Source organism: Saccostrea echinata, unplaced genomic scaffold (genome assembly GCF_033153115.1).
Source record: "Saccostrea echinata isolate AGI-Se365-2 ecotype Australia unplaced genomic scaffold, CSIRO_AGI_Sech_v1 ptg000016l, whole genome shotgun sequence".
Taxonomy (NCBI): domain Eukaryota; kingdom Metazoa; phylum Mollusca; class Bivalvia; order Ostreida; family Ostreidae; genus Saccostrea; species Saccostrea echinata.
Genome location: NW_026889765.1, coordinates 4,665,014 through 4,692,281, shown reverse-complemented (window position 1 = coordinate 4,692,281; position 27,268 = coordinate 4,665,014). Strand labels below are relative to the sequence as shown.

At 31.9% G+C, this 27,268-nt stretch overlaps 1 protein-coding gene across 1 annotated transcript; it reads left to right on the top strand.

The window, feature by feature from the left end:
* The first annotated feature begins 100 nt into the window (after positions 1-100).
* LOC133188667 (cilia- and flagella-associated protein 69-like) lies at positions 101-27,268 on the top strand. The gene is made up of 18 exons (XM_061324170.1): positions 101-379; positions 526-588; positions 885-950; positions 1,661-1,856; positions 2,471-2,569; positions 3,382-3,455; positions 3,580-3,658; positions 3,913-4,090; positions 4,582-4,757; positions 5,865-5,986; positions 6,506-6,725; positions 6,814-6,978; positions 7,845-7,960; positions 8,262-8,380; positions 9,476-9,557; positions 9,801-10,131; positions 10,337-10,413; positions 27,074-27,268. The coding sequence occupies exons 1-18, from the start codon at positions 251-253 to the stop codon at positions 27,266-27,268; spliced, it is 2,487 nt and encodes an 828-aa protein (XP_061180154.1). The 5' UTR covers positions 101-250.

Below are 27,268 nucleotides of genomic sequence, written 5' to 3'. Positions count from 1 at the left end.
AGTGAATACTTATTAATTATTTGTTATCATAAATGAAGAGATAGAAAAAAAATATAAAAATGGTCGGGCGCACTTTGTCTCACTCGCACTTCCTGTTTACCTAGCAACATAAAATGGCGACCTTCTTTCCTTTTGGTGATGGATAAGACTTCATTATTTTGTTGGATTATTCAGTAGTTAGCATTTTCTTTTAAGAATAGTACTTTAAGAATTTTAAAAGTTCTTTCCTTATCCCGATTTTGGGTTAAAAATGGCGGCAATCGAAACCCAACAAGCGTTTAATCCAACAATGACAACAACACAAGCCATTATGCCCGATAAACCGCGGGTTCCTATTGTAGCTCATATTATCACAGACGATGACATTGGCATATTGAAGGTACGGAACATCCATATGAACAATGTTAGAGATTATTTCACAGTTAATTTAAATATATGGTCTAAAAATTCTTCACACTCACCATCTATATGTGCACTCGATAATTTTCCTTTAAGATTTCTAACAAAATATTTGTTTTATTATAGGGAACAAAGCTCCAACCCATCAACTTAAGCAGAGTTGTAAAGCTTCTCACAGATCCACACTCAGTAAGTTTTATAATTAGTGCTGATACTTTTGTTTGCTGTTGTGTTTGCTAATGAGAGAAGATTAATTACAATGTATCATAGTAAGTTTTACTTGTGTAATTTTTTTCAAATCTAATTCTTACCTGAAACTTTATTATTAAAAATATTCAATATAGCAGGAATCAAACTGTCATTCTTCATGTCCATAGATTCAATACTAATGACCTATGCAGATGAAACTTAATCGAGTCTGATGAGACATTTAATTTGTTGATAAAATTGATTTAGTAAGAATGACTTTATTTTTTATTTTTCAGGTACATTTGGTAGACAGACACATTAATGCACTTCAGCGACTGGTGAAACATTATCAGAAGGGATTTGTATCCTTTTGTCTAAGAATATTTAAGCATTGAATCATTATTTTTTGAAAGATATAGTCTGATAACTGCAACATGTGTGCAAACAAATTGAGTAATGTGCGTTATGACATATGACCTTATGATATCACTTTCAAGGGCAAAAGTGGAAGATTTCAGTACAGACTAATAAATAATAAAACAATAATTTATCTAAGAGACATGAAACAAACTGTACTGTACAGTTTGTTTCATGTCCCTATGATAAATTATTTTTTTTAAAAATTCAATTATATGAAAACAGTAAAAATTTTCAGGGGCAATAACTCACAAAAGGGGTTGATGAATTCTTTGGCAATGAATAGATTGAAGAGTCTTCTGAATTAGTTGAAGATAGCAGTGAAGGTTTCATCTCTCTAGTAAAACATTTTTGGAGGAGTAACGATTACAAGATTTTTTGTACAAGGGGCAAGAATTCTGAAAGGGGTCATATAGTTCATAGTCTTTGGGTTAAATGTTTTCATAATTACTAATGACCTTTATAGTGAACAAAAAATCTTTTTGATAAACCTCAAACCAAAAAAATCAGTGGAAGAAAAATAATTAACAGAACAATTTCAATAGGTCTTTCTGGAGGATATATTAAATCAAATTTAATATGAAATAAAATAAAAACTATTTACAAAGTGAACTCAACCTCTAGTTCCACATTACTTTCCTTAATAATGACTTAGCCCATGAAAGATTTAGTTCAGGTTTTCAAGATCCTAAATGTGTGTTCTGATCGTGTGGCGGGCCAAGATGAGGAACCATTGTTTGAGAAACTTATCTGTGATATTCTGAAAATCTGTAGCCTGCCATTTCTGAAGGAGAAATCTTCAGATGAAATTGTTTTTGAGCAGATTGTCACAGAGTCTGTCTCACAGCTAGGTGAGTCATCTAAAGCTAGCATTTAATATTGTACATTAGTTTGTTTGTTTTTTATTTACATGTGGTTGATGTACATGTAAACTGTAAACCAGCTATTATTTGCGGAAACTTTTATTTGCAATTTGTCAGTTTGAAATCTATCTGCAAAGAATAAGTTTCATGACTGAGGATATGTTCTACATAAAAAGAAAGTGAAATAAAAAGTTCACTGCGAGAAATATTCACAAATAAAGCAAGGTCGTGAAACTTGCTGATATTTTTCCAACATGAATAAAAGTTGGTTTACAGTAAATACATAGATAAATTTTGAAATGAACTTTTCCATTGTATTGTATGTGTTTAATTTGTGTATATTAATACAATGTACTGAACTTTAACATAAGATAGCTCCTAACAATTTTTCTAACTATGCATGTTTTGTATGGAGTCCTTTAATTTTCATCACATGTGCCTTATCTTTGAATTAAGTTTCACTTGTATGTAGACGATAGAGTCTTTTATGAAAACTACATTTAAGAACTATTCAGAAAGAAGAAAGGGTTTATAAATTCTTTTTGATTTTTATTTTGTTCTCTAAAGAGTTGCCCCTCTTTGTAAATGTGTTTATTTTTAAGGATATTTAATGCGAGTTCCATCTCGTGACATAAGGAGACAGATATGTGACACCCTTGTTGCATTTTACAGTGAAAAACCAACCAATCAAGATGTCCAGAGTAAGTCTATAGAACTGACCATTTATTTATTTATTTATTTATTTATATATTTATTTAAGTTTATTGAATTGACCAATCATGATAATTGAGTCTAATTAGCTAGTCTATGAAGTATTTATGAGGGGTTATCAAAAAGTTAGTGGACAGATGCAATAAAATTAATATTATGTAGGCTGTGGTTATGAAATTGGTAAGGTTAAGAAGTTTAAGGTTAATACGTTGATAACTTGCCATTTATCCTGAAATACAAAAAATATTATATGGTCACCTGGTGCTGTCGCCATTGAGCCCTATGATGTTCGACAACTTCATTGCTTCTCAATACGCCTCCCTCTGCCCCATAAACTGTTTTTAAATTAGATGAAAAACCCTGGAGTTAAAAAAGGATTGAGACCTGTGTTGTTTGTATGACTTTACAATTTCATGAATAGCTGATTTCAATGAACAATATTTTGAAGGGATCTATAAAAAAGGAAAAGTTTCTCCCTTGACTATGTCAGCTTAATTTGCCTGTCGATTTCAATATCTACTTGACATGATCAACATCACTTTTTGAGTGACTTTAGATACTCAGACCGCAAATTAGCATTAAATGTGTCTCTCCTATGGTAATAAACCATTGCTTACAAAAACATTGACTATTTGTGAAAAAATTAAATGTATGATTTAGAATTTGTTCTATAGATCAAAAACATGATGCTACTAAATGAGTATTTCGTATTTCACTGATGTATTTTAAGCAGTTTTAATTTTATTGTGCCAGTCCACAAACTTTTTTATAACCTATATTATGCATGTTTACTTTTTCACAGAGCTCCAAGCCACCAGTCTGTCATATAACAAGAGAGTGATCGAAAACAGTGATGTCTCAGAAACATTAGTCAAAGTAAAATATCTTATTTTCTTAGTTTCATTAAGTAATATTATTTTTATTTGATGTTGATTAGTAGCATATTATAATAAATGTTGCAAAAGTTTTGATCACTGTCAGACTGATGTTTTTTTTCCAGTCCTTGGCATTGCTAGAGAAAGATGTGGACATAAAACTGGCCGTACTGAATGTACTCCAACACTTCTCTAAAGGATCAGGTAACTAAATAAGCACTGTGTATTTATCTTTGATTTACTTTAAAAAACATGCTTGAAAACATAAATAATTAACATATGAAAAAAGGGAATATAAAATACTGTGATTTAAGCAGGTAACAAAAACTTAGCACTAAGCATTCATCTTTGTTTTACACTTAAAATGTACTTGAAATACTAGAAATAATTTGCATATAAAGTAAGAAAGTGTAAAATATTGTGTTTTGGCTTTAAAATTTTCAATTTGACCATTACAGCCAAGAATTGTGACCAGATGCTGAGAGCTGATGCGGCCACTACTGTCTGTTCACACTTGATGGATTCTGACCCCACAGGTCAGCTCCTGTTCCGCTCTGTTGAAATCCTGTGGAATATGTTAGAAAATGGAGACCAGGGGCAACTTGCTGAGCAGCTTAACAATTTAACCTGCATCAGGTATAATTGTTACCTGTATAATGGCTGTATTGTCTTAAAAACTGCAAGATTTAGATGTCAATATGATAAATTGTAACTTTCAAACACTTAATGCTCTGATATCATTGTTTAAGAAAGGAAACATGGTAAAGCTATAATGATAATAAAAATATACAAATATAATTACTTGTACATGTAATATGGTGTTATTTGAGAGTTCTGCATGTATAGGACTATTAATTTGACAATCGGTAGAAACATGTCTTGAAAAAGAATATCATTTAAAAAAAAACAGTGTTGAGAAACATTTATCTTCTAGAAAACAAATATTGTAGACACTGAATTTCATACTTTTTAAATTATTAACCCAACATTTTTAGCACTTATGAAAAGATGATGTGTAGGAAAATTAACGCAGATACTTCAAATTCAGTATGCATATAAATATTCTATGTAAAAACATCAAAAATTTCTCAGAAGGATAAGATTTATGATATCTTTGTTTTAAACAGTCAGCTACGAGATGCTTTTGTGTACCAGTTAACGCAGAGTTACAGTCATTATGGCAGACAGCTTCGTAATGATCTCCTGGTCATCACAATGCTTGTGGCATCGAAATGTCCGAACGCTCCCTTTGTAGAGACAGGATTTGCCAAACAGCTGACATTGTTTGCAACATTCCAGGAAGGTTTGTATTTAAAAAAAAAATGTGGGTGTGACCAGTTGACAAGGGATACTTACCCCTTAATGTCACCTGATCCCACCTCTGTTTTCAGTGGTCTATGTGACTCTGCTCATAATATGTATCGTTTTAAATGGAATTTTAAGGATGTTGACTGTTCATTATATTCACAATTCATTTCATAACACATGTCATGATGTGTTTGTTGAGAAGAGAAAAACGTATGAAGGTGACGAAGTGCTTTCCCACATTTTTACTCCAGTGAAATAGATTTGTTGCTGTATAAATAATATTTTTTCCTCCAGATAATGAAGTATGAATTAGTTCAAATTGCCACATGGCATTTATCATTGTTTAAATATTTTTGTGTTAAATTATGAAGACAACATGTGGATGCCAGCAAATTTCTGTCAAATCAATCATACTTCATGTCTCAAAATTGTTTATTTATCACATAAGAGATATAATTAGCATTGTTTGAGCTTTAACATTATGTCAGATTCATTAACATTCATAAGTTAGGATTTTTGGTGTCTTCTTATTTTTAAGGGTCTTCATTTTCACTTATATAGCTGTCAAAAACTAAGATTTGGAAAAAATTAACAAAATAATTATTATTAGATCGTAAATTTGCAATATATTAAAGGAGGAAGAATGACCTCCCTTCTTTCAGAAATAATGTAAAAATAGTATCTGATTTAATTGATTGAACATCTCTTTTGCTCATTTTGCAAAACTGTTACAGTAAAACTTTCTTATTTGGAAACCACTGTTTCCAAAGAAATTGGCGGGATTATAGACAATATTCTGGATTAGACACTATATTTCACTGAAAGGGACTTAAAGCTTACATTGTATTAAGCAAGATTTCGAAACACAAAAGCCAAAGTAGACAAGTTTCACTATATATACAAGTATCAGAAAATTTCCCTCATTCATCACTTTGGATGGAACATAGCATGGGTTATATTTGTGTGATGAGAGTGCCATTTTTCTTGTACATCAACCTGTTGGAATGAAACAGAAACAGTAAAAAAAATCTTAGAAGACCTTTTTCTAAAAATGTAAGTGAATTTTGGATAAAGGAGATATAAAATTCATTCTTTATTTCAGTGAAAAGTCACAATGCATTGGTGAAGCATTTAAAGTTGATGAAGAGCCATGAAGATTTTGAGTTAAAGAAGTTGTTGTTTAGTATCCTTGTGACTCTCAGTAAAGACCCAACAGTAGTCCCTGTAAGTCATACTGCTTTGGTATATATATACTATTAACCATTTCATCTTTTGCGAAACCTTATTTGGTTATTTTTTAAGCAACTGCAAAGAAAAAAGTTTCTCAAAACATGGTGTTGATGTATCCAGTATGTATTCCTTAACAATGAAAATATATACAGGAATGAAATTTTTGTGAGCAAACAGTCTTGCATAATTAGGTCAAAATAAAGTAAATTGAAAGTAATTTATATTGCCTAGTATCAATCTATATTTGATTGTAGGTTGATTGCAATGAGTATCATTATTTTTTTTTTATTTTAAACCCAGAAAATTTTTATGGGTTTCATCTATAGGTTTCATCTATAAAACTGGAATTTGATTCTCCTCAAAATACATTTTCAAGTTTTACATGCTGAAGTAATTTCATATTTTCATTTAAGAAGTGACAACAAATCATATGAAAAAAAATACAGATAAATCAAAATTTGTTGTCAAGAAAAGCTTTGAAACCTAATTTGCATATTTTCCCATTAATTTTAGGTGTTATCAGAGGGACACCTGATGCTGGCCCTATTCTCCTTTGTGAGGGCCAATGAGAACACGTCTGGCCCCCGGGAGTGGACCCCTGCTCAGTTTGAGGAGATCCAGCTCCATGCTATGTCCTGTCTGTGTGCCCTGGTTCCCCTAATGATTGAGGATTACATGACTTGCCAGGGTAGCACACGTCTGCTGTTGTTACTGGAATGGTGTGTGGGGGAAGGTAAACAAGTCTGTCTCTATGTCCACTACAACATTTTAAATTTGGATATGATTTTGTCAATGAAAAGTTGATACATTTATTATTTCAGAGGACTTTGGTGGTCATGGTAACAGTTTCCATGGCTCTGGTGGCCGTGGCAACAAGAGAGGACAGATGAGGCATTGTTTACGTCTGCTCCGCAGTGTGGTGTCTACAGGAGATGAAGGTGTCTTACAGGATCTGTCAGACCAGGGTGTCATCAACCAAATCATCAGTAAGTCATTTATAAAATTTTCATTAAGACATCACTTACATTTATATCATCATATGTCATCAAATAATCCTTAGCAGATCATGTACCAAGTCATCAGCTGAACCAATCAGTAAATCATCAATCACCAGTAAATCACTAATCGTAAGGCTTTTGTTTTATACTAAATTTAACTATGGTATATTCCATTTACCCGATCAATACTTAAGGCTCACTGTGGGTGTATCCTGTCAACAGGGGATGCTTACTCCTCTTAGGCATCTGATCCCATCTTTGGTGTTTCCAGGGGTCTATGATTTATGCCCTGTTCACAGATAGTGTGTGGATTTTTTTTAGATCAATTAGTGTTTGTTATCTTCACTTTTTTCATCAAATCAGTAAATCATCAACCAGTCATTAGGAAGTCATTAACCAAATCATCAGTAGTTCATTTAATAATCATTTATATATATCATATAGTTATACATCATAAGTTATATATCATCAGTTACTCATAAGTTATATATCATCAGTTATGTATCATCAGTTATGTATCATCAGTTATATATCATCAGTTATATATCATCAGTTATGTATCATCAGTTATGTATCATCAGTTATATATCATCAGTTACTCATAAGTTATATATCATCAGTTAAATATCATCAGTTATATATCATCAGTTATGTATCATCAGTTATATATCACTTATATCACCAATAAGTCAGTCAAATTATTAGTAAATCAAAAAAACATCAACAAGAATTAATTAATGTAAATTTGTTTATACGAATTAGCATTTTTTCAATCAACAACTAAAAAAACACTTATCCACATGTAAAATGAATGTTTATCTTTCATCTAACCTTTAATCTGGTGATTTTTATAGCCATCTTAAAGAATGCCATTCGGAGTGAAACAGAGGACGATGCTGTGGACATTGAGATGCAGTCAGACATGTTGCTGATTCTCTCCTGCTTGTGTGAGGGAGACATGCACAGAAAAGTTAGTAGAAAAAGAGATTAAATATCAGAATTTTATATTGTCTGCTTTATCACTCATGTAACTGTCTATAAAAGAAGGAGAGAGATGGTCTAATACAAGTGTAAAGCAATTAATTTCTTTTACCCTTGTACATTATTTTGAACCCTTTCAAAGGAGAGTGTTCTAAATTTTGATTGCACTTATAAAATTACAGAATATATTCAACTAACTTTGCTCTTAAATTGAGAATAAACTTTTCTTTGTTTTCCATTGTTAGGAGTTGTTTGTTGTTTCTTAACTCATTTGTCTTATTTATATTTAGGAGCTATTTGGGGTGGATGGAGTGGAGGTGATCATTCATTACTTGAGGACCAACTCTAAATTCCTGAACAGCGGCCTGGGTCATCACCGTCTTCTGTTGTCAGCTGTAGATTGTGTCTGGTCAGTAATTATTTCCCTTGTCAGTTGTGTCTTGCCAGGGGTTATCTCCCTTGTCTCACTGTAGATTGTGTCTGGTCAGTAATTCTTTCCTTTCTAAGCTTTGTTTTTATCAATAATAGCCCAGATTCAAAAAACTAAGACATGACAGCACCCATTTTCAATTGGTAAACAAACTTCTGATTCAGAAAGATTGAAAAAATTTCCAGATTACAAGATATATCTTCTGTTTTCCTTCCATAGTGAGTAAGAAATCATTTCCCTTTCAAATGTTTGGATAATAATCAGGCTAAAAGTTTTTCTGCTCAGATACATAGCTGACTCTGGCCATCACAAAAACTGTTTACAACATTGTTTGAGGTGTCATTTGAGATGTCACAATCGCAATGACCCTCCAATCAAACTATAGAATTTCATTTATATGCATAAAAATCATAAATAAACCAATGAAATAATGGCAGAAATTAATTTTGGTCTAAGTTTTTAATTCTGTGAAATTAGGGATGTACAGTAGTTAACTCCCTTGAGAACTTTGAGTAATCTTATCGGTAGTTATCACCCTTTGTTACTTGTTGGCAATGTTACTTTAGTTATTTGAGATACAGGTGTGCAGTATCACCTTTCTATATTCATCTCCCCTGTCAGATGCTGAATGAGTCTATTCAGTAATTAACTCCCTCGTCAGTGTTAACTATGTCTGGTCACTAGTAGTTATCTCCCTTGTCAACTTTATGGGGTATAAATTGTGAAAGAAAACATTGACAATTCTTCAACAGTTTTAGGGGGTGGGGGATGAGAAGGATTCTTTAATTTGATGAAAGTAGTTGCTAATAATATGGTTGCTTTCGGAAGAGGTTAGGAAGGAAAGAAAGAAAATAAAAGGGAATTGTTTATGTTACACAGGATTAAAGATTTGTGTTCAGAAAGCAAGCTTTGTGTGGGATGTGTCAGTCACGATAATCAGATTTGTTGGTTTGTTGAGGTGATGTCAAAAGTAGGAAGAATGTATGAAAAAAAAGTTGATTGATTGATGGAAATGTTTTCACAGATTTCACATAATAAAAAAATCCTTTAATCAGGTTGTTTGATTTTATACAGGTGTGCTGTGGTTGGATGTTACATCACAGAAGATTTCTTTTTGGAGAAAGAAGGTGTATTCTTACTCATTGATCTCCTGGAGGTAAGTTATCAAGTTCCTAATGAGTGCTTCTCACTAATTACCACCCACACATTATATGTTCTTAACTGTGCATGTCAAAAAGTAGATATGCAACATGAGTCAGTCTGTGAACTTGCATTAGTTTAGTGTATAAAGTTTAGAAAAGAGGGCTAATGATGCCATGTAATGATTTGTGTATTCTAAGATTCAACATTTTATTGCTTAAAAAGGGATTAACAATAGCAAAATGGTTTTCCATTTCAGGTCTGTCCAAAAAATACACACAACCTGATTCTGGGATGTCTGTTAGATCTGTGTGAGAATCCAAAGACAATTCACCACATTCACACATGGAGGGGCAAGGACAACTGCTCAGCGGCCCACCTGTTCTGTGAAATTTACAGGAATGAGGAGAAAGACATGGGTGTAAAGAGAGATAAGGACGGGGCTATTGCTGACATCACAAAGCCACTAATGGGGGCCCTGCAGGAGTATCAGGGTGTAGTACCCCTTCCCGCCAGTAATCCCAGTCAGTCTATCGTAGATGTGTCAGAAAATATGAGGGCTAAACTGTACTCACTGTTCTGTAAGATCGGTAAGTAACTCTAATCAGTCTGTTGAAGAATAACAATAGAAATTGTTAATTGGTCAAAAAAAAAAAATGCCAGGTCTTGAACTAGCATTGTTTGCTACCCTAATTATTTGAAATATGAAAAATTACAGTTAATAAAATATATATTTTACGTAAGGAGATTAATTACTTTGTGGGGATATGAAGTGATTATGAAGTTATTTTTCAGGATGGTCTGATTTGTCTGGTCTTACAGTAGATGATCATGTTACACTGGTTGTTTTAGAAAAATACTTGGATTTCAAGGTAGGTTTTTATGGTGGACATTATGGTGCATTCTTGTACATTTGTTAGGACATGTACATAAACTGAAAACACTTATAAATAGCGACTGCCAGGAGACATTCCAGCTAAAACACCTTCCATTTTAACTTGATCAATTCCATTTGATCAAAAGCTCTGTATGGTTGTTAAGTACAAAAAAGACAACTGAAATCTATGCATACTTTAAACACTTTATTTTCCAATTCTTACCAAATGCTTGTTAAAGAAACCATTATATATCTGGCATGTCTTAACAACTGTTTCTTAAGAACACGAAAAATAAGCTGAAGGAATTCTTAAGTAATTGCTTGTTAAATAAAATTAAGTAAAACTGTTACACTTTTATACAGAGTTTTAACAACTGTTTGTTAAGACTACCCAAAGAATTCCACAAGATATATTCTTAACAACTGGTTGTTAGAAATGCAAAGGAAGACAAACAGAATAAAGTCTTAACAACTGCTTGTTAAGAATACCAAAACAATTTCACAAGATATATTCTTAACAACTGGTTGTTAGAAATGGAAAAGAAATCAAATGGAATAAAGTCTTAACAACTGCTTGTTAAGAATACCAAAAGAATTTCACAAGGTATATTCTTAACAACTGGTTGTTAGAAATGGAAAGGAAATCAAATGGAATAAAGTCTTTACAACTGCTTGTTAAGAATACCAAAAGAATTTCACAAGGTATATTCTTAACAACTGGTTGTTAGGAAAGGAAATGAAGTCAAACGGAATTAAGTCTTAACAACTGCTTGTTAAGAATACCAAAAGAATTTTACAAGATATATTCTTAGCAACTGGTTGTTAGAAAGGAAATGAAGTCAAACGGAATAAAAGTCTTAACAACTGCTTGTTAAGGATGCTAGAAGTAGGTCCCTGGAATCCTTTTAAAATTTGCTAGAAAACCGGGATAAAAATTGACAATTGACAATCAATTAAAATTATTAAGCAAATATAGCACATACAAGTTTAATGAAATATTCTTTTCTTAACAACTAGTTGTTAGAGGACCAAGGCTAGACAACTCAGGAAACATTGGGAAAAATGTCTTAAGATTAGGAGTATGCTCAAGATATTTTCTTAACAACTGCTTGTTAAGAAAGCTATGTTTCAATTAATGAGTTCTTTTAAAACCCTAATAACTGGTTGTTAAGAATATCGTAGATTCCTGAATACGTCTAAACCCTAACAACTGCTTGTTAAGAAAATCTTAAATAGCTTCAAGAAAGTCTTAACCGTAACAATCGCTTGTTAAGAATATCTTAGATAGCTTCCTGAAAATGTCTTAGCAACTAGTTGTTAGAAAAACAAGGGAAGTTAATTCAGAAAACTTTAAAAGAAAACAACTTTTTAACAACAGTTTGACAAGAAATTCATTATTAAATTTATATGTTTATAACATGTGATAACAGTTACTTGCTAAGAAAATAAGTCTGAAAAAAGATTTATTTGCAAGTCTTAAACGCTGATTGCTTAAAATATAGTATAAAAAGTAAATATTTTTAACAAGTGGTTGTTAGAGAGCTAAGAGAAGACAATTCAGATAAATTTAAAGAAATTTTGGCAATTTTCTGTGTGTCTTTTTAGTTTAGTATTAATAAATTAATATTAGACATGATAAATTGTTCATCGAGTTTTCCTAAAAAAGTCTTGCAGTAGGTTTACTTGTTCTTCTCTATTACTCCCAAGTATTCAACAACTGCCACAGTGTAATATTCTATTCCTCTTCTGTAATACCCTGTAAAAAATATACATCATTTGAGTGATAAAATTCATATTCTTTGATATTTTTTCTATCTAATATATTGTCAAATAAACCATTAATTGAATTTTTACATTCACCAAACAAATTTATTACATTTGTGCATAATGCTGGACAGATTTAGGCAGAGAAGTGTGATGGGGTAAACATGGAATTTAACCTCAGATACTTAAAAAAAAGGTAAGAACTATGAATAATAAACTGCATTTGGTATCTTTATTTTTTTTCTAAAAATGTGGCAAAATGAGCCAGTACTTCCTAATGGAAACATATCCAATAAAAGAGGTTAGGACAAGTCCCAGAGATGAGTAAACCAAGACCCTGCAGGAGATTCCCCCCAAATATTTCTCATAGACGTTAAGCAGCCATAATTGCCATCAGATTTGTTCCCTTTTCCAGACTTTGTGTATTGCAAAAAGTCTTTATCTAAGCAATTAATACCATTGTCATTTGCTGGACAATATTAAAAAAAAATTCACACTGTACAATTTCAAATTAGTTTTCATTACTTTATACCGGATTTATTTTGAAAGAGGCTAGACAACAAGATAATTTTATCCAAGACTGAGCAATTAAATTCCTTTGCTTAATTCCCAAGAGATCAAGATAACATCTGCCTGATCAGAGATGCTCTACCAGTAAAATTCCTCACAGGAAACTCATTAATTTATCTAATTCAACATCTAATTTGTTATTAAAATTCTTCTTTACTACTGCTTGATAATTACACCAATGTGGAATTTCTCTCTTGTTTTTGACACAAACAAAACATTATTATATTTGTTAAAAATTGTTGTAAAGTTAGCAATGAGAAAAAACTGTGTATTTTCTTGATGAAACATTTTTTAAATATCTGCAATATTCTTACATCTTTTGGGACTGTATAATTTAAAATGTAAAGACATATATATATATATATATATATATATATATATATATATATATATATATATATGAATATATATATATATATATATATATATATATATATATATATATATATATATATATATATATATATATATATATATATTTAAATTTTGCCTTAAATGAAGGTCAAAGTGCCCTTTTAAATAGGATGCGACAAACCTTCTATTTAATAAGATACATCAAATGGCCGAGTATTACGGTTCTTGGTCTAATAGTTATCTAGTAATGAGCCGGACAGGATTTTCCCCTCTCTTGACAATAACATCTTAATTAAAGGTCACAATGACCTATTTTTAGAGTGAAACACACCTTTTACACAAGATGTACCAGCTGACAAAGTTTGTTAATTTTATGCTTATAGTATAAATATTATGAGCCGGACACGAAAAAGTAAACAGACAGATATATGGACAAACATGAACGCCATAACAAAATATGCCCTGCCTTAAGATGAGCGTATAAAATTATAATTCTCAGACAGATTATTATTTCAAATATCCTCATTCAATTGACAAAATGAAAGCTTTATTACAGCAGAAGAAAAAAATTATGACATCTTAGTGAACCAGTTGCTGCGTAAAAAATCGTCCATTTGACAATTTTGAAGAAGTCAATAGAAATAGCTGTTTAATATTGTTTCTTTACCACTTTAGGGCGTAAAGTCACTATGTATAATAGTTCCTGTAACGAATTCCATTTATAGGGTATGAAATACACTGTAGATTAATTACATGCGTTCAAATGCTTTACCTCACAAAGACCAATCATTTTTCATATGAACGTAATTTGTTAATATGTTTTAAAAATCAAAGCCTAGATTTATATGGCACCACTTCCTATTATTATATTATGACAATGAGCATGAGACTTGATTTGGCAGAATGTTCTTTAAAAACTTGCATTGCTTAATATGAGGAAATATTTGTCCTGTCCTATCTTTTCTCTGTGTCATGATAACAGATCAAAGAGTCCGTTATATATAAAGATTACCTAATATCGAGAGAGAGAGAGAGAGAGAGAGATTACCTTAGGTTTTTAATCTTAGTCGATGTCATCTAGTATAACATAAATTCGATCGTTTTTTTAAAACTCCACAAGAGAATCCGATTCTTTCATTCACTGCTTCATATTCTTTTAGGGTATCAGAATCTGTAACCAAAATTATACATTTATTACGAGATTTTTCAATGAATCATTACATTTCATTGTTATTTAGTAAATGGATTGGTTCCGGTTGACAGTGAAGAATATCGGTACTTCGATTTCATTTTGAGTGAGGAGAAGTCCAACGAACATTATTTTTTAGGTGGCCTTATTAAATAGGCGAGGAAAGAGTAAGCGCGGCTGAGGGAGACAGATGATGTTTACTTGAAAGCATACTGAATAATTTATCTATTTATGAAAAAAAAAAACTTTACACATTAATTGTTTAAACACACACACACAACACACAGGGTAATTATTCTGAGTACCTATTCCGGGCATATTGAATACATGTTAGGTATCAAGGAAACAAAACAAAATTTCAAATTATCAAAACCAGTCCACAAGATAGAGAAATTCGACGTGATTCACCCGTTGGTTACCGACGATTGCTTTTCCTTTTCGTAGAATTTCCCACAACCGTCAACGGACGAGTTCATTGGTTACTGTTGAAAGGTGAAACAGGTTAATCTTTCGTCGGTAACACAGTGTATTGATCTGACTACTCTATTCCAGTTTACACGTACAACAATTTTGGTTTTATTTAAATTTATTATTACAAAGTCATAAATTCTTTCCCTTTCATAGAACTGTTATTAATTTCTCGGGCTGTATTCGATAAAACATAATTCATAAGTTTTACGGATTATCATCGCATGCGATTTTTTGGTAAATTTCTATTTTAAAGGAAATAATAGAAAAGCGAAGATGATGAAAAAAAGAAAAAAATGACTGGAATTTGATGTACCAATTTTAATCGATTTGACGGGTTTTTTTTCCGGGGGGGGGGGGGTCTCATTTAAGAAAGAAACTTAATACTGGTGTAATAGATCAAATTTTGCTATGTATTTAGGATATACATATTACATGTAAGTGAATTGAATAATATAAATAGATGTAGCATATAAAAATACGTTCATGGAAAAGCAATTTGCTTAAAACGGGCGGGTTCAACAGAAAATAATGCTTCCACGGATATGCCTGAAATATACTGAATAAAAATAACTTTTAAAAGACGTGTGTCCATAAAAGAATAATTAATGAAATTTTAAGTTTTGTATAATGTTAAAACGTTACTAAAAATTCTTAACTCTTTCTTATATTTATCAAGCACGTGAAAATACTTGTTAGCCTATTTCTTACTTTAGATTTTGAATAGTAATGACACTTCTTTGTAACTACTTTCTACAGCTTGAGTATTTCTGACATTCTGTCAGTTTAAAATTAGAAAAGCGGCATTTGAGAAAATAATTTTAAAACAGGGCAGTTAGCAGTGTATTTTCTATCTACACAGTTGTTATTATCCCTTGAACCATTATTCATTGCATGTGTGTACTCCGTGATGCGAACAGAACGATGGTTGCGGATTAAATTATATTAATGGGAAAAATCAGCCTTACTACTTCTTGTTATATGGACACTGATAAAAATAACCTCAAGGGTAAGGAATGGATTAACAATTGCTCATTCGACACATCTCGGCTGTTTCATGTCAGTAACGCCGGGAATTATCCGAAGTTATCGAATGCGCAATCAAAAATTCTCGTTACACATTCAGTCTAGATGTCTTCATAATGTGGAAGCTCAGAGATTTAAACAAAACCGCATACTATAGGATTTTAAAAATTCATTTCAGTTGATAATTAATCAATTAAAACTTACAGGAAAATAAATTTTCGATTAAAAAAAATCATTAAGTACATACAATGTTGGTATAATTTAAAAGAAATGCCGGTCCTTTTAGTTAACGTTACGATTTTCCAGTATTAAAGGACCAAAAATATGTATATATATTCACCCTTTTACAGGTTTTTTTTATCATTATTTCTCATTTCTATATCTTGTCTTGTTTAATACATGTATGCTGAACATTTAACTTTTAACATTCAATCATTCTTTAAAACTTAAATACTTTGTACAAATGGCACATGCTTTTTAAGTCAAAATCATATATCTTACCTAGTCCTGAATTGACAGTTTCACTTGAATGCAAAAGATCTTCATCTTCAATACATGTTTTTCTCGTTCTGCAACAAAATGTTTGAATGAGTATTTAACTTCCGCTCCTTTATTTCTGCGCATGTCAAACAGTTATTCTTAATTTGATTGGTGATTTTTGGGGATATAGCCAATCGAATTCGAATACGCTATTGAGGGCAAATATTTCGATTTCCAGTGATATGTTTCAGCCATTCTACAATTATGCCGACGGAATTTTTGTTAATTTTTTTTTTTATTATAAAGAAGATCCCACAAATTGCGACGCACAGTAGACTCCCTTTTTGTAGGAAGCATTGATACTGATGACAAGGACATAGAAGTTACTGTTGACGATCAAAGTAAGTGAATCTAATCTATTTACATACAATAATTACATATTACCTAATGTGAAGATGGTTGTACTATAAACGGCCAGTAGATGGTATTTTAATGTTTGTGAGTGTGGGTGTGAGTGTGTCTGTGTGTGTGAGAGAGAGGGTGTGGGATTGTGTGGGAGGTTGTTTAGGTGTGTGTGTGTGTGTTACAGGGTTTTTTTTTTTCATTAAAGCTTAAAAGAATTGCACACAAAAAAATACCAGTAAAGTTATTCCTTTTCTATCATCTTAACATATAAGTCCATTTTAATTCGAAGTGCACAGTTCAAGTTTCCTATGAAATTATATATTGGCACTCTGCACCACAGACTTTTTATGAGCCTCCACACCTTTTTTGCCTACTGAGTTGACCTTGATTTCAAATTTATTACTTGACAGAAATGTTTGTCAGCTGTTCCTGGGGTGATTGCAATGTATTGATTTTTCCAACAGATTTTCAAATTTCTTGTGTAAAAAAAATGGTAGTTCATGATAAGGATTGAAGTGATATATCGCGATATGAAATTTTTGGCTATACCCATCCCTATTTTTTATACATGAAAAACATGTTCATTGTAAACTAAAACAAGTCATTTTATGTACTGGTAGATATTATTGCCAGGCGCGGATCCAGGAAATTTTTTTCGGGGGGTGGACCCCCCGTCCACCCAATTAAAAAAAAATATTTTCCATCCAAGAAATATATTTAAAAGAAAAAAGAAAAAACAAACAAACAGACCAAAAAAAAAAAAAAAAAGAAAAAGAAAAAACTCAACTCTTTTCCCAAACGTGAAAAACCTATTTCGTGAAGGGGGGGGGGGTTCGTTGACATTTAAAGCTTCATACCTATGACTTTTCATACCCATTTCACATAGATAGCTATGACTTTTCATACCAATCTCACATAGATCCGCGTTTTCGAGGAGGGATCGTGTTTTCGGGGCGGGGGGGGGGGGAGGGGGGGGGGGGCAAGGTCAATTTTACTTGGTATAGTATATATATTCAATAACTCTGCAAATTCCAGGAGTCCCGATCCCCCCCCCCCCTTCTAGATCCGTGCATGATTGCGCAGTGTGATTAGGTCAAGTAATGACATGTGGCCTGTGAAAATGAAGATATTTGCTCTCTGCATGTATATATCATAGAGATATACTACAAATCTATATATAATGTATTGTTTTAAAAAAATGTAAACAGGAGTACTTCTTCCACGACGTTTGTTTTAAATTATCTATTTAAAATGATAAATTAACATCTAAAGCTCTACAATTCTGCTAAGACGATGTCCTAAATTTTGATAATGTGGTGCATCCTGAAGCCTCAAAATTATTTAAGCTTGATCCCTCATGAACTAAAGAGATTTTAATGATAAATTAACATCTAAAGCTCAACAATTTTGCTAAGACGATGTCCTAAATTTTGATAATGTGGTACAGCCTGAAGCCTCAAAATTATTTAAGCTTGATCCCTCATGAACTAAAGAGATTTTAATGAATCGATGAACTATCTAATTTACTTTTACATAAAAAAAAAATATAAATTAAAAGATATCTTACCTTGATGTATAGAGAACGTTCGGAGATTTCAACAGAACACAGGATAATAGAATTTCTGAAGAGTGTAAGTTTTCGCGGGAAATGTTACCATGTTAATCTTATTTTGCATACGATGGGCTGGCTGGCTGAAGCCTGTCATTAATTTCTACCAATGGCAGCACTAGAATCATTTCGACGGTCGCCTTTAACTTGTATAGACAGATGTCCGAAACACTCATCACAGACATCAAAGGGTCAGATTTTCCTAACATTGAATAGCCTGGTACTCCGCTAATAACTGTTACTCTTTCCTCGCATAATTGACATCGCATAAAATGCTACAATCTGAAAGACGTACTTAAAAATATTTTAATAAAAATATATTTGGGTTTAAATAAACGATTTCTCAAGGAATAGGAAATCTTGTTAAGCTAAAACTTTATCATTTACCATCAATGTATAAATATAAAATCAGATTTATCTAAAATAAGTCCTTTAGATAAACGCAGTCTTCTTGTGAGTTAATTAACGAAAACACCGAGAATTATTTTCTGCATTTTAAAATGTACAATGAGTTAAGATCCGCTTTATTTCACACCATAAGAAATAATAAATGAATATTACCCTTGATATTATCCTCCATGAGGACCCATTTGTGGGCCGCCTAAATAACAAACATTTTTAAAGCTTTGCAAAAGTAAATCTAAAATAAAATGAAAAGATTTTGATGATTTTGATGATCATTTCTCTTTCTTCTACAACTCTCTTCCCTCTGCAATATTTTTCTGTTCTTATAAACCATTTCATACCCCGCACTCTAAATATATTTATTTACATTTTTTGTGTAACGCGCATTTTTGTTTACATACTTTGTATATAGGAGAGGACAATCTAACATACAAAAATCTCAGCTAATTACTGATAAAATATGTTGAAACTTTTTTTTTTTTACATGTAAAAGGGATAGGTTAAAATATATAACGTGTAAAATTTTGATAACTGTAAAATTTTACATGTTACTGTTTGATGTGAGGAAAAAAACCTTATGCATTTCTACAGAATTAATGATTGTATTATTTTAATGATTTATTTATTATTAAACACGAGTTTAAATAAGATCCTTTATACTTACGTCTTCTTACAAAACATGTACATACATTTTGCGACACCCGAGAATACAGTAGCGTGAAAGATCTAATTTTTGTTGACGTTCGTTACATACAACTTAAAGTTTCTTTATTAATGTTACATGCCACGTCAAAGCAATTGAGAATTTAATGATCATGCAATTTCAGCATTCTTGCAAGTTTCTAGTCAATTGCTTTCAAAGTTCCATACTCATTGATAAATTCTCTCAAATTACCTAAGTGAATGAAAATAATGGATCATCTATTCGTTTTATAGCTCTACTGATAGTATCAAATACACGGTGTTTTCCCGAGTGGGAGCAAGTTGAAAGGGTTCATTTTCTACGGCTGATAAATATTCACTGTACCAACTTTCTAATTTCCTTGCTGTTGCTATGGGATGGGTAATAGTGAAGTATCTTTGGATCGAAGACTTTTCTTAACATATATTTCTTTATTTACCCGGCATAAAAAGTCATGAAATGACATGACACCCACATAAAATAAGCATGTTTTAATTTGACCGAACAAAAAATACTAGTATCTACACATTTGTTATGAAAATATATATAAATATATATATTTTTAAAAAAAAATGTGAATTTATTGATATAACGATTCAAAAGCTCAACATATGCACCATATTTTATTTTGTACCGGTGAAATCTGAAGAGTTCCTTTCAAAGATCACATATGCATTATATAATTCCAATTAGAAAAATTACATTCTCTAAGTGTCTAGATTTTTCCGTTTCCATGATATGCGCATTTTTCAAGTTTGTATGTTTGAAAAAAAAGTGGGGGAGAGGGGAATATTTGTTGGATAATTTAATACATAGAAATCAGTTTAAAAGAAAAAAAACGTTAGTTCATACACAATAACATTTAATTTATACAATGCTACGATGCCGTTGATATATTGATAATCTTTTAAAACATGAACAATGAAGTCAAACAAGGAGAAAATCTTGTGTTAAAAGTAAAATTAAACACCCTATTCTAATGGAGACATGGCCTCTAACGATAATAAATTCACTGAATAATAATTAGTATGCAAGTTTTGATTAACAGCCCCCCCCCCCCTTCCTGCCCTCCATTCACTTTTAAGTCATGATTCGTGATACTTTTACCAGAGATGGACAATTACTGTATTTATGTGTATCAATGTTACAGATACAAATGTTTTGATCTACCCACCATAGGTCTCGAATCTCTTCTGAATTTTAATTTTAAAACAAACTTCGAATGTATCTGTATTTAGTGTATTTCATGGGCCCGGAGAGTTGACGAGTATTTTCATCTCTCTCTCTCTCTCTCTCTCTCTCTCTCTCTCTCTTCACACTATTTTTAAAATTCAAAATTCAAAATCCGTTGTTGAAAAGTTAAATGTATATCTCGTAATATGAATAGCAATTTTATCCTGTTAAATATATATATATTCATCATGTTAATTAATTTCGCATATTTACATGTAAACATAACAAGTGCTGATTTTGCAAATCTCAACAGAACACACGTAAATGCGATTAAATAGAAGCACATTTTGAAATAGATGTATTTCTCTGGTGAAGCATTAGATCATGAGATGCAAAGTGTACTTTTCATTATACTAAATTGTTGTAAAGTTGTTATTTAGATTGCAAGATCACAATGCTCTAAATATCTATCTCACTGTGACCTCTTATCAAGGAACATTTACTATAGTTCGGGTGAAAAATCCTATCATACCGATGCGCTTTCGCGTACGGTCCCATGTGACAGTGAAATAATGAGGCATTTCAAACACAAAGTGGTTTAATGAAATCCCGTTCTTTCTTCTCGTGATGACTGTTGTAAACGTGCGTGGTGCTTCTCCCCCGAAAGACTATAAATTACGTCCAGTCTATCAAATAACACTTTCTTCTGTAAAGACTGGAAAGTTAATAGTAAAATGTGACGAAACAGAGATATTGAGTTCTCTTTAAAAGTTTTCCAGAAAATAGTCTTTATGTAAAACAATAAATTATAAAATAAATAAATTATATTGAAATATTGACATTTAGTAGTGAATAACCACTAAATGTGCATTGTTGAAAGGAAATGGCTAAAACGCTTATGAAAAATTAAAAATTAACTAAACAAATCGGAAAATCCTGCATATTTTCTAAAACTAAATCAAACGTAGCATTTATATAATATTTTATTCACGGGTATTGAAATTGTCAGAAGAAAAAAAAAATACATGAAATGTTTTCAATTTTTTAAGTGATGCATGCATGTAAACTGGCACACCACGTTTCGGCAAAGCGAATTACCTTTTCACTAAAAATAAGTTACAATTCACCCACGATGCAATTAACAGTATACTTAAACATGTAATCTATTGACCCGTCAAATGCATGATAGAAGAAATTCAGCGTGTTTAGCGAACATTCTTATCTCTTTTAATTTCTTTTTATTTAGAATATCACATGTCTGTAAAATAAAATTATATCAATATTATTCAGATTTGTGCTTTAAAGAGACGCATACGGTTACTTTAGCTGACGGCATTAAAATCGTGCCGACATATTGTTCATAAAATAAATTGATGAAAATAAATTCATAAAGTCGCATGGAGTTTATCGCTTCACTCTGAAATAAACACCGAAATATATTTTCCCCTTTATTATTCCTTTTTATTTAATTCTTTATATCATATTAACTTACATTATTGGTTTTTTAGCTCACCTGAGCCGAAGGCTCAAGTGAGCTTTTCTGATCGAAATTTGTCCGTTGTCTGTCGTCGTCGTTGTTGTAAACTTTTCACATTTTCATCTTCTGCTCTTTAAAAATCTTTTAAAAATCTTCTTCTCAAGAACCACAGGACCAGGAAAGATGAAACTCATATGGAAGCATCCTCAGGTAGTGTAGATTCAAGTCTGTTCAAATCATGACCCCCGGGGGTAGGGCGGGGTCACAATGGAGGATCATAGTTTTCATAGAAATATAAAGGAAAAAAAAAACTTTAAAAATCTTTATCTCAAGAACAGCAAAGCCATGATGATTAATATTTATAAGGAACCATCCTCAGGTAGTGTAGATTCAAGTTTGTTCAAATCATGACCCCCGGGGGTAGGGCGGGGCCACAATGGAGGATCAAAATTTTACATAGAAATATGTAGGAAAAATCTTTAAAAATCTTCTTTTCAGGAGCAGCCATGATTGGTCATACTTATATGGAAGCATCCTCAGGTAGTGTAGATTCAAATTTATTCAAATCATGACCCCCGGGGATAGGATGGGGCCACTATGGAGGATCAAAGTTTTACATAGAAATATAGGAAAAATTAAAAAAAAAAGTTTTCTCAGGAACAGCAAAGCCCTGATTGATCATATTTATGTGGAAGCATCCTCAGGTAGTGTAGATTCTATTTTGTTCAAATCATGACCCCCGGGGGTAGGGCGGGGTCACAATGGAGGATCATAGTTTTCATAGAAATATAAAGGAAAAAAAAACTTTAAAAATCTTTATCTCAAGAACAGCAAAGCCATGATGATTAATATTTATAAGGAACCATCCTCAGGTAGTGTAGATTCAAGTTTGTTCAAATCATGACCCCCGGGGGTAGGGCGGGGCCACAATGGAGGATCAAAATTTTACATAGAAATATGTAGGAAAAATCTTTAAAAATCTTCTTTTCAGGAGCAGCCATGATTGGTCATACTTATATGGAAGCATCCTCAGGTAGTGTAGATTCAAATTTATTCAAATCATGACCCCCGGGGATAGGATGGGGCCACTATGGAGGATCAAAGTTTTACATAGAAATATAGGAAAAATTAAAAAAAAAAGTTTTCTCAGGAACAGCAAAGCCCTGATTGATCATATTTATGTGGAAGCATCCTCAGGTAGTGTAGATTCTATTTTGTTCAAATCATGACCCCCGGGGGTAGGGCGGGGCCACAATGGAGGATCAAAGTTTTACATAGAAATATATAGGAAAAACCTTTAAAAATCTTCTTCTGAAGAAGAGCAGAGCCATGATGAGTTATATTTATAAGGAAGCATCCTCAGGTAGTGTAGATTCAAGTTTGTTCAAATCAATACCCCTAGGGATAGGGCGGGGCCACATTGGAGGATCAAAATTTAACATAGAAATATATAGGAAAAACCTTTAAAAATCTTCTTCTAAAGAAAAGCAAAGCCATGATGAGTTATATTTATATGGAAGCATCCTAGGTAGTGTAGATTCAAGTTTGTTCAAATCATGACCCCCGGGGGTAGGGCGGGGCCACAATGGAGGATCATAGTTTTACATAGAAATATATAGAAAAAATCTTTAAAAATCTTCTTCTCAGGAACAGCAAAGCCCTGATTGGTCATACTTATTTGGAAGCATCCTCAGGTACTGTAGATTTAAATTTATTCAAATCATGACCCCCCCGGGGTAAGGTGGGGCCACTATGGAGGATCAAAGTTTTACATAGAAATATATAGGAAAAATTTTAAAAATCTTCTCAGGAACAGCAGAGTCCTGATTGATCATATTTAGGTGGAAGAATCCTCAGGTAGTGTAGATTCTATTTTGTTCAAATCATGACCCCTGGGGTTAGGGCTGGGCCACAATGGAGGATCAAAGTCTTATATAGAAATATATAGGAAAATATCTACTTCTGAAGAACTGCAATAAATAAAAATGTATAGGAAAATATCTACCGGTACTTCTGAAGAACTACATGTAACACATGTCACTATAATAAATAAACTACTACTACTACTACTGCTGCTGCTGCTGCTACTACTACTACTACAGAAACATTTCTCTTTTATTGGAAAATCAAGCTGGCTTCTGCAAATATTTTTCCACTCAGGATCATTTATATTTGTATCCTAAGATAGAAATTTACAAATCATTGAAGAAATTATATTGTGCATTTATTGACTTTGAAAAAGCTTTGGATTCTTTCTGGCATATAGGTTTATGGAAGACGATTTTGTAATATAGATGGAAAGTGTTTTAGAATAATTAAAAATATGTACAAAAATATTACGTCTGAAGAATTTTGTAATGAATAGAGTTCAATTTTTTTCCCTTGTACTAATGGGGTAAGACAGAGTGATAACTTGTCACATATTCTGTTTTCACTGTATCTCAATGATTTAGAAGAATTTCTTGTTGTAAGTGATGTCAATGGTTTAACAACATTGTCAGATAAAATGGAATAGAATACTAGCTTATTGATGAAACTGTATATCTTGTTAGACCAATATGATTTTCAGCATCAGTTAGAATTTTTTTCCTAAATATTGTTAAAAAGGCATTTAAAGGTGAATATCAACAAAAATAAAATTGTTATTTTTGGTAGAGGTAAAGTGAATCACAGTATTGTTTTTTGATATAATGAAGTACCATAATTGGAAGTCGTTAGTCAATACAGATATCTTGATGTTATATTTTGTGAAATTGTGTAATTTAATATGAATATAAAAGAGTAGTATGACAAAGCAAGAAGAACAAAGTCTGGAGTAATTAGTAAATGTAAATGACAAGATTTATCTATAAAATGCAAGCTTGACCTCTTCGATAAAGCTTTTAAACCAATTTTGCAATACGGTTGTAAAATATGGGGTTTTCTTTTTTAATTGAAAAACTACATCTTAAATCTTGTAAACATGTCTAAATTGTGGAAGTAATCTACTCCTAATTGAATGGTATACGGTGAATTGGGAAGATATCCATTGTCAAATAATATAAACGAAACACCATCGAATAAATTTGTACAACAAATCTTAAATGAATGTGGTTTATCATATATGTGAAATATATGATAAATCTCAAATGGTTAAAAAATAGATTATATCATACTCTTATAGTTCTTATAGTTCAATTTAAACAATCATGGTCTAGTGAAATGTTCAACACCAAAAACACTTACTTACAGGTTAGTTAAAAGTACATTATCCTTTGAGAAATATTTTGACATTTTACCATTGAAATTACTGAGATTTTTTTTTTTTTTTTTGGAAATTTAGAATTAATAACACTAGGTTCCCTATTTAAACAAGCAGATGGCACGGTGTTCCTAGAGAATTAAGACTCTGAAACCTATGTAATTGTAATGAAATTGGTGATGAGTTTCATTATTTATTAAATTGTACTGATGCAATATTAAATCAAGCAAGGTCATTATATTTATCTTATTATACTGTGAATCCGAATCTGTTTAAAATCGCAAAAAGAAACAGTTGATAAGGGTCTGTAAATTTATACAAAAAATTATCTCGAGAGATCGCTGTTAATTTTTTCAACGCAATGTGCATTGTCATCTATATTTTTGTCTAAATTATTGTTATTGCAGCCCGGAGGACCGGGCTGCTCTATACATATAAGTTTAAGTGTTGGTATATGGGGATTGAGGTGGGAGAAGTTATTCAGAGTTAAAGGTTTTCTAAACATTAAAAAGATTGTTAATTAGAATGTTCTTTCCCTTTATAATTACGAGAAACACAATATATTTACTTCCATAGAGTGAATCTGTAAAAATATATGTTTTTCATATTTAATATATAAAGTTGCTTATCATTTACTATCGAAAAAACGATAGGTCCCTTTTTTTAGAACAACGAATTTTACTTATCGCATAAAAACGTATAAACGCACTTTACACACTTCGTGTTTTATATTCTTAAAGTTAAAGGCATTTTTGAAAATAGGTGATGCATGTGTCTGGTTTCAAATTATATTTTATGCAGCCAACATTTACTTGAGGAATTGATAAAGTTTAAAAGGGTATCGTTTTTGTCCGATTTTCATCCGCCTATAAGTTTTCAAAATATTCTCGACTATCGTCTCCATCATTTAGACGCATGCCTTTTTCACACATATCGAAGCGGTTTGATGATCAAGACTCATTTCCATTGTTTACTTTATTTATTTCCCGGGCGACAATTGATGGTTACATCAATGTTTTCTTGTCTACATCTGTAACTAGTTTTATAAGAATAAAGTTCTTGTCTTTGTCATATAAAAGTCTTCATTCATAGACTGGTATCCCTTTTCTTTTTGTTTAGCAATGACAAAATCCCTCATGATTTTGTTCTAAATCTTTTCCTGAAAATGTGAATGACCCCCCCCCCCCCTCCATCTTGATAGAATAGGATTTTTGCCAATTGTTTTCCAATTTGATGGGTCAGTTTTTTTCTATTGATGAAACGCCCTCATCCCTCCTTTTTTGCTTTGAAATACCACAAATTTAAAGTCGACAACAAACCACATGCCTATTTCAAAGCTGATTTTTTTTTTTAAATTTTCATTGTATTGAAGACTAGACCCACAAGGCAGCCTACTATTGGGGCTGAAAAAATAAAAGCAAATGATACATGCTTTACGTCAGCGTTATTTGCTTGCCTAAAGAGTTATCAAAAGTATGAGTGAGAGCAGAAGCAATGTAGATGAATGGGTAGTGATCTTAGATGATTTCCTATGTGATTTCCTATGTGCCGGATAATGGGCTTGGGTTTATTGATTTGCATGCAATAATTACAAATTCATATATGCAGACAAATGGTTTTACTTTTTTTTCCGAGTTTATTTTTTAACAAGACCTTTTTTATATATACTCGTATAAATAAACATAAAAAATGAAATCATTCATTTATATTTATTCCATCAGACATTTCATTTTGATAAAAATTTAAATGTCACATATAGTGAAAAAAGCAGTTCAGTTTAAGTGAAACTTTTTTATTTCACACTATTTACAGGTTTTCATAAAACAACTTGGAGAAGATTGGCGAAAATATGACATAGAAGGCATGGTCCTATCAAAGATATCTACCTCAAAGCTTTCTGTTTGTAAGATCCGCAACCTCTGTGGAGAAGAAAATGGAACTAGCAATATTCAGAAGAAAAAAGAATTCCTTTCAGGGCACTGGACAAGTAATCAATGTCAACGTTAG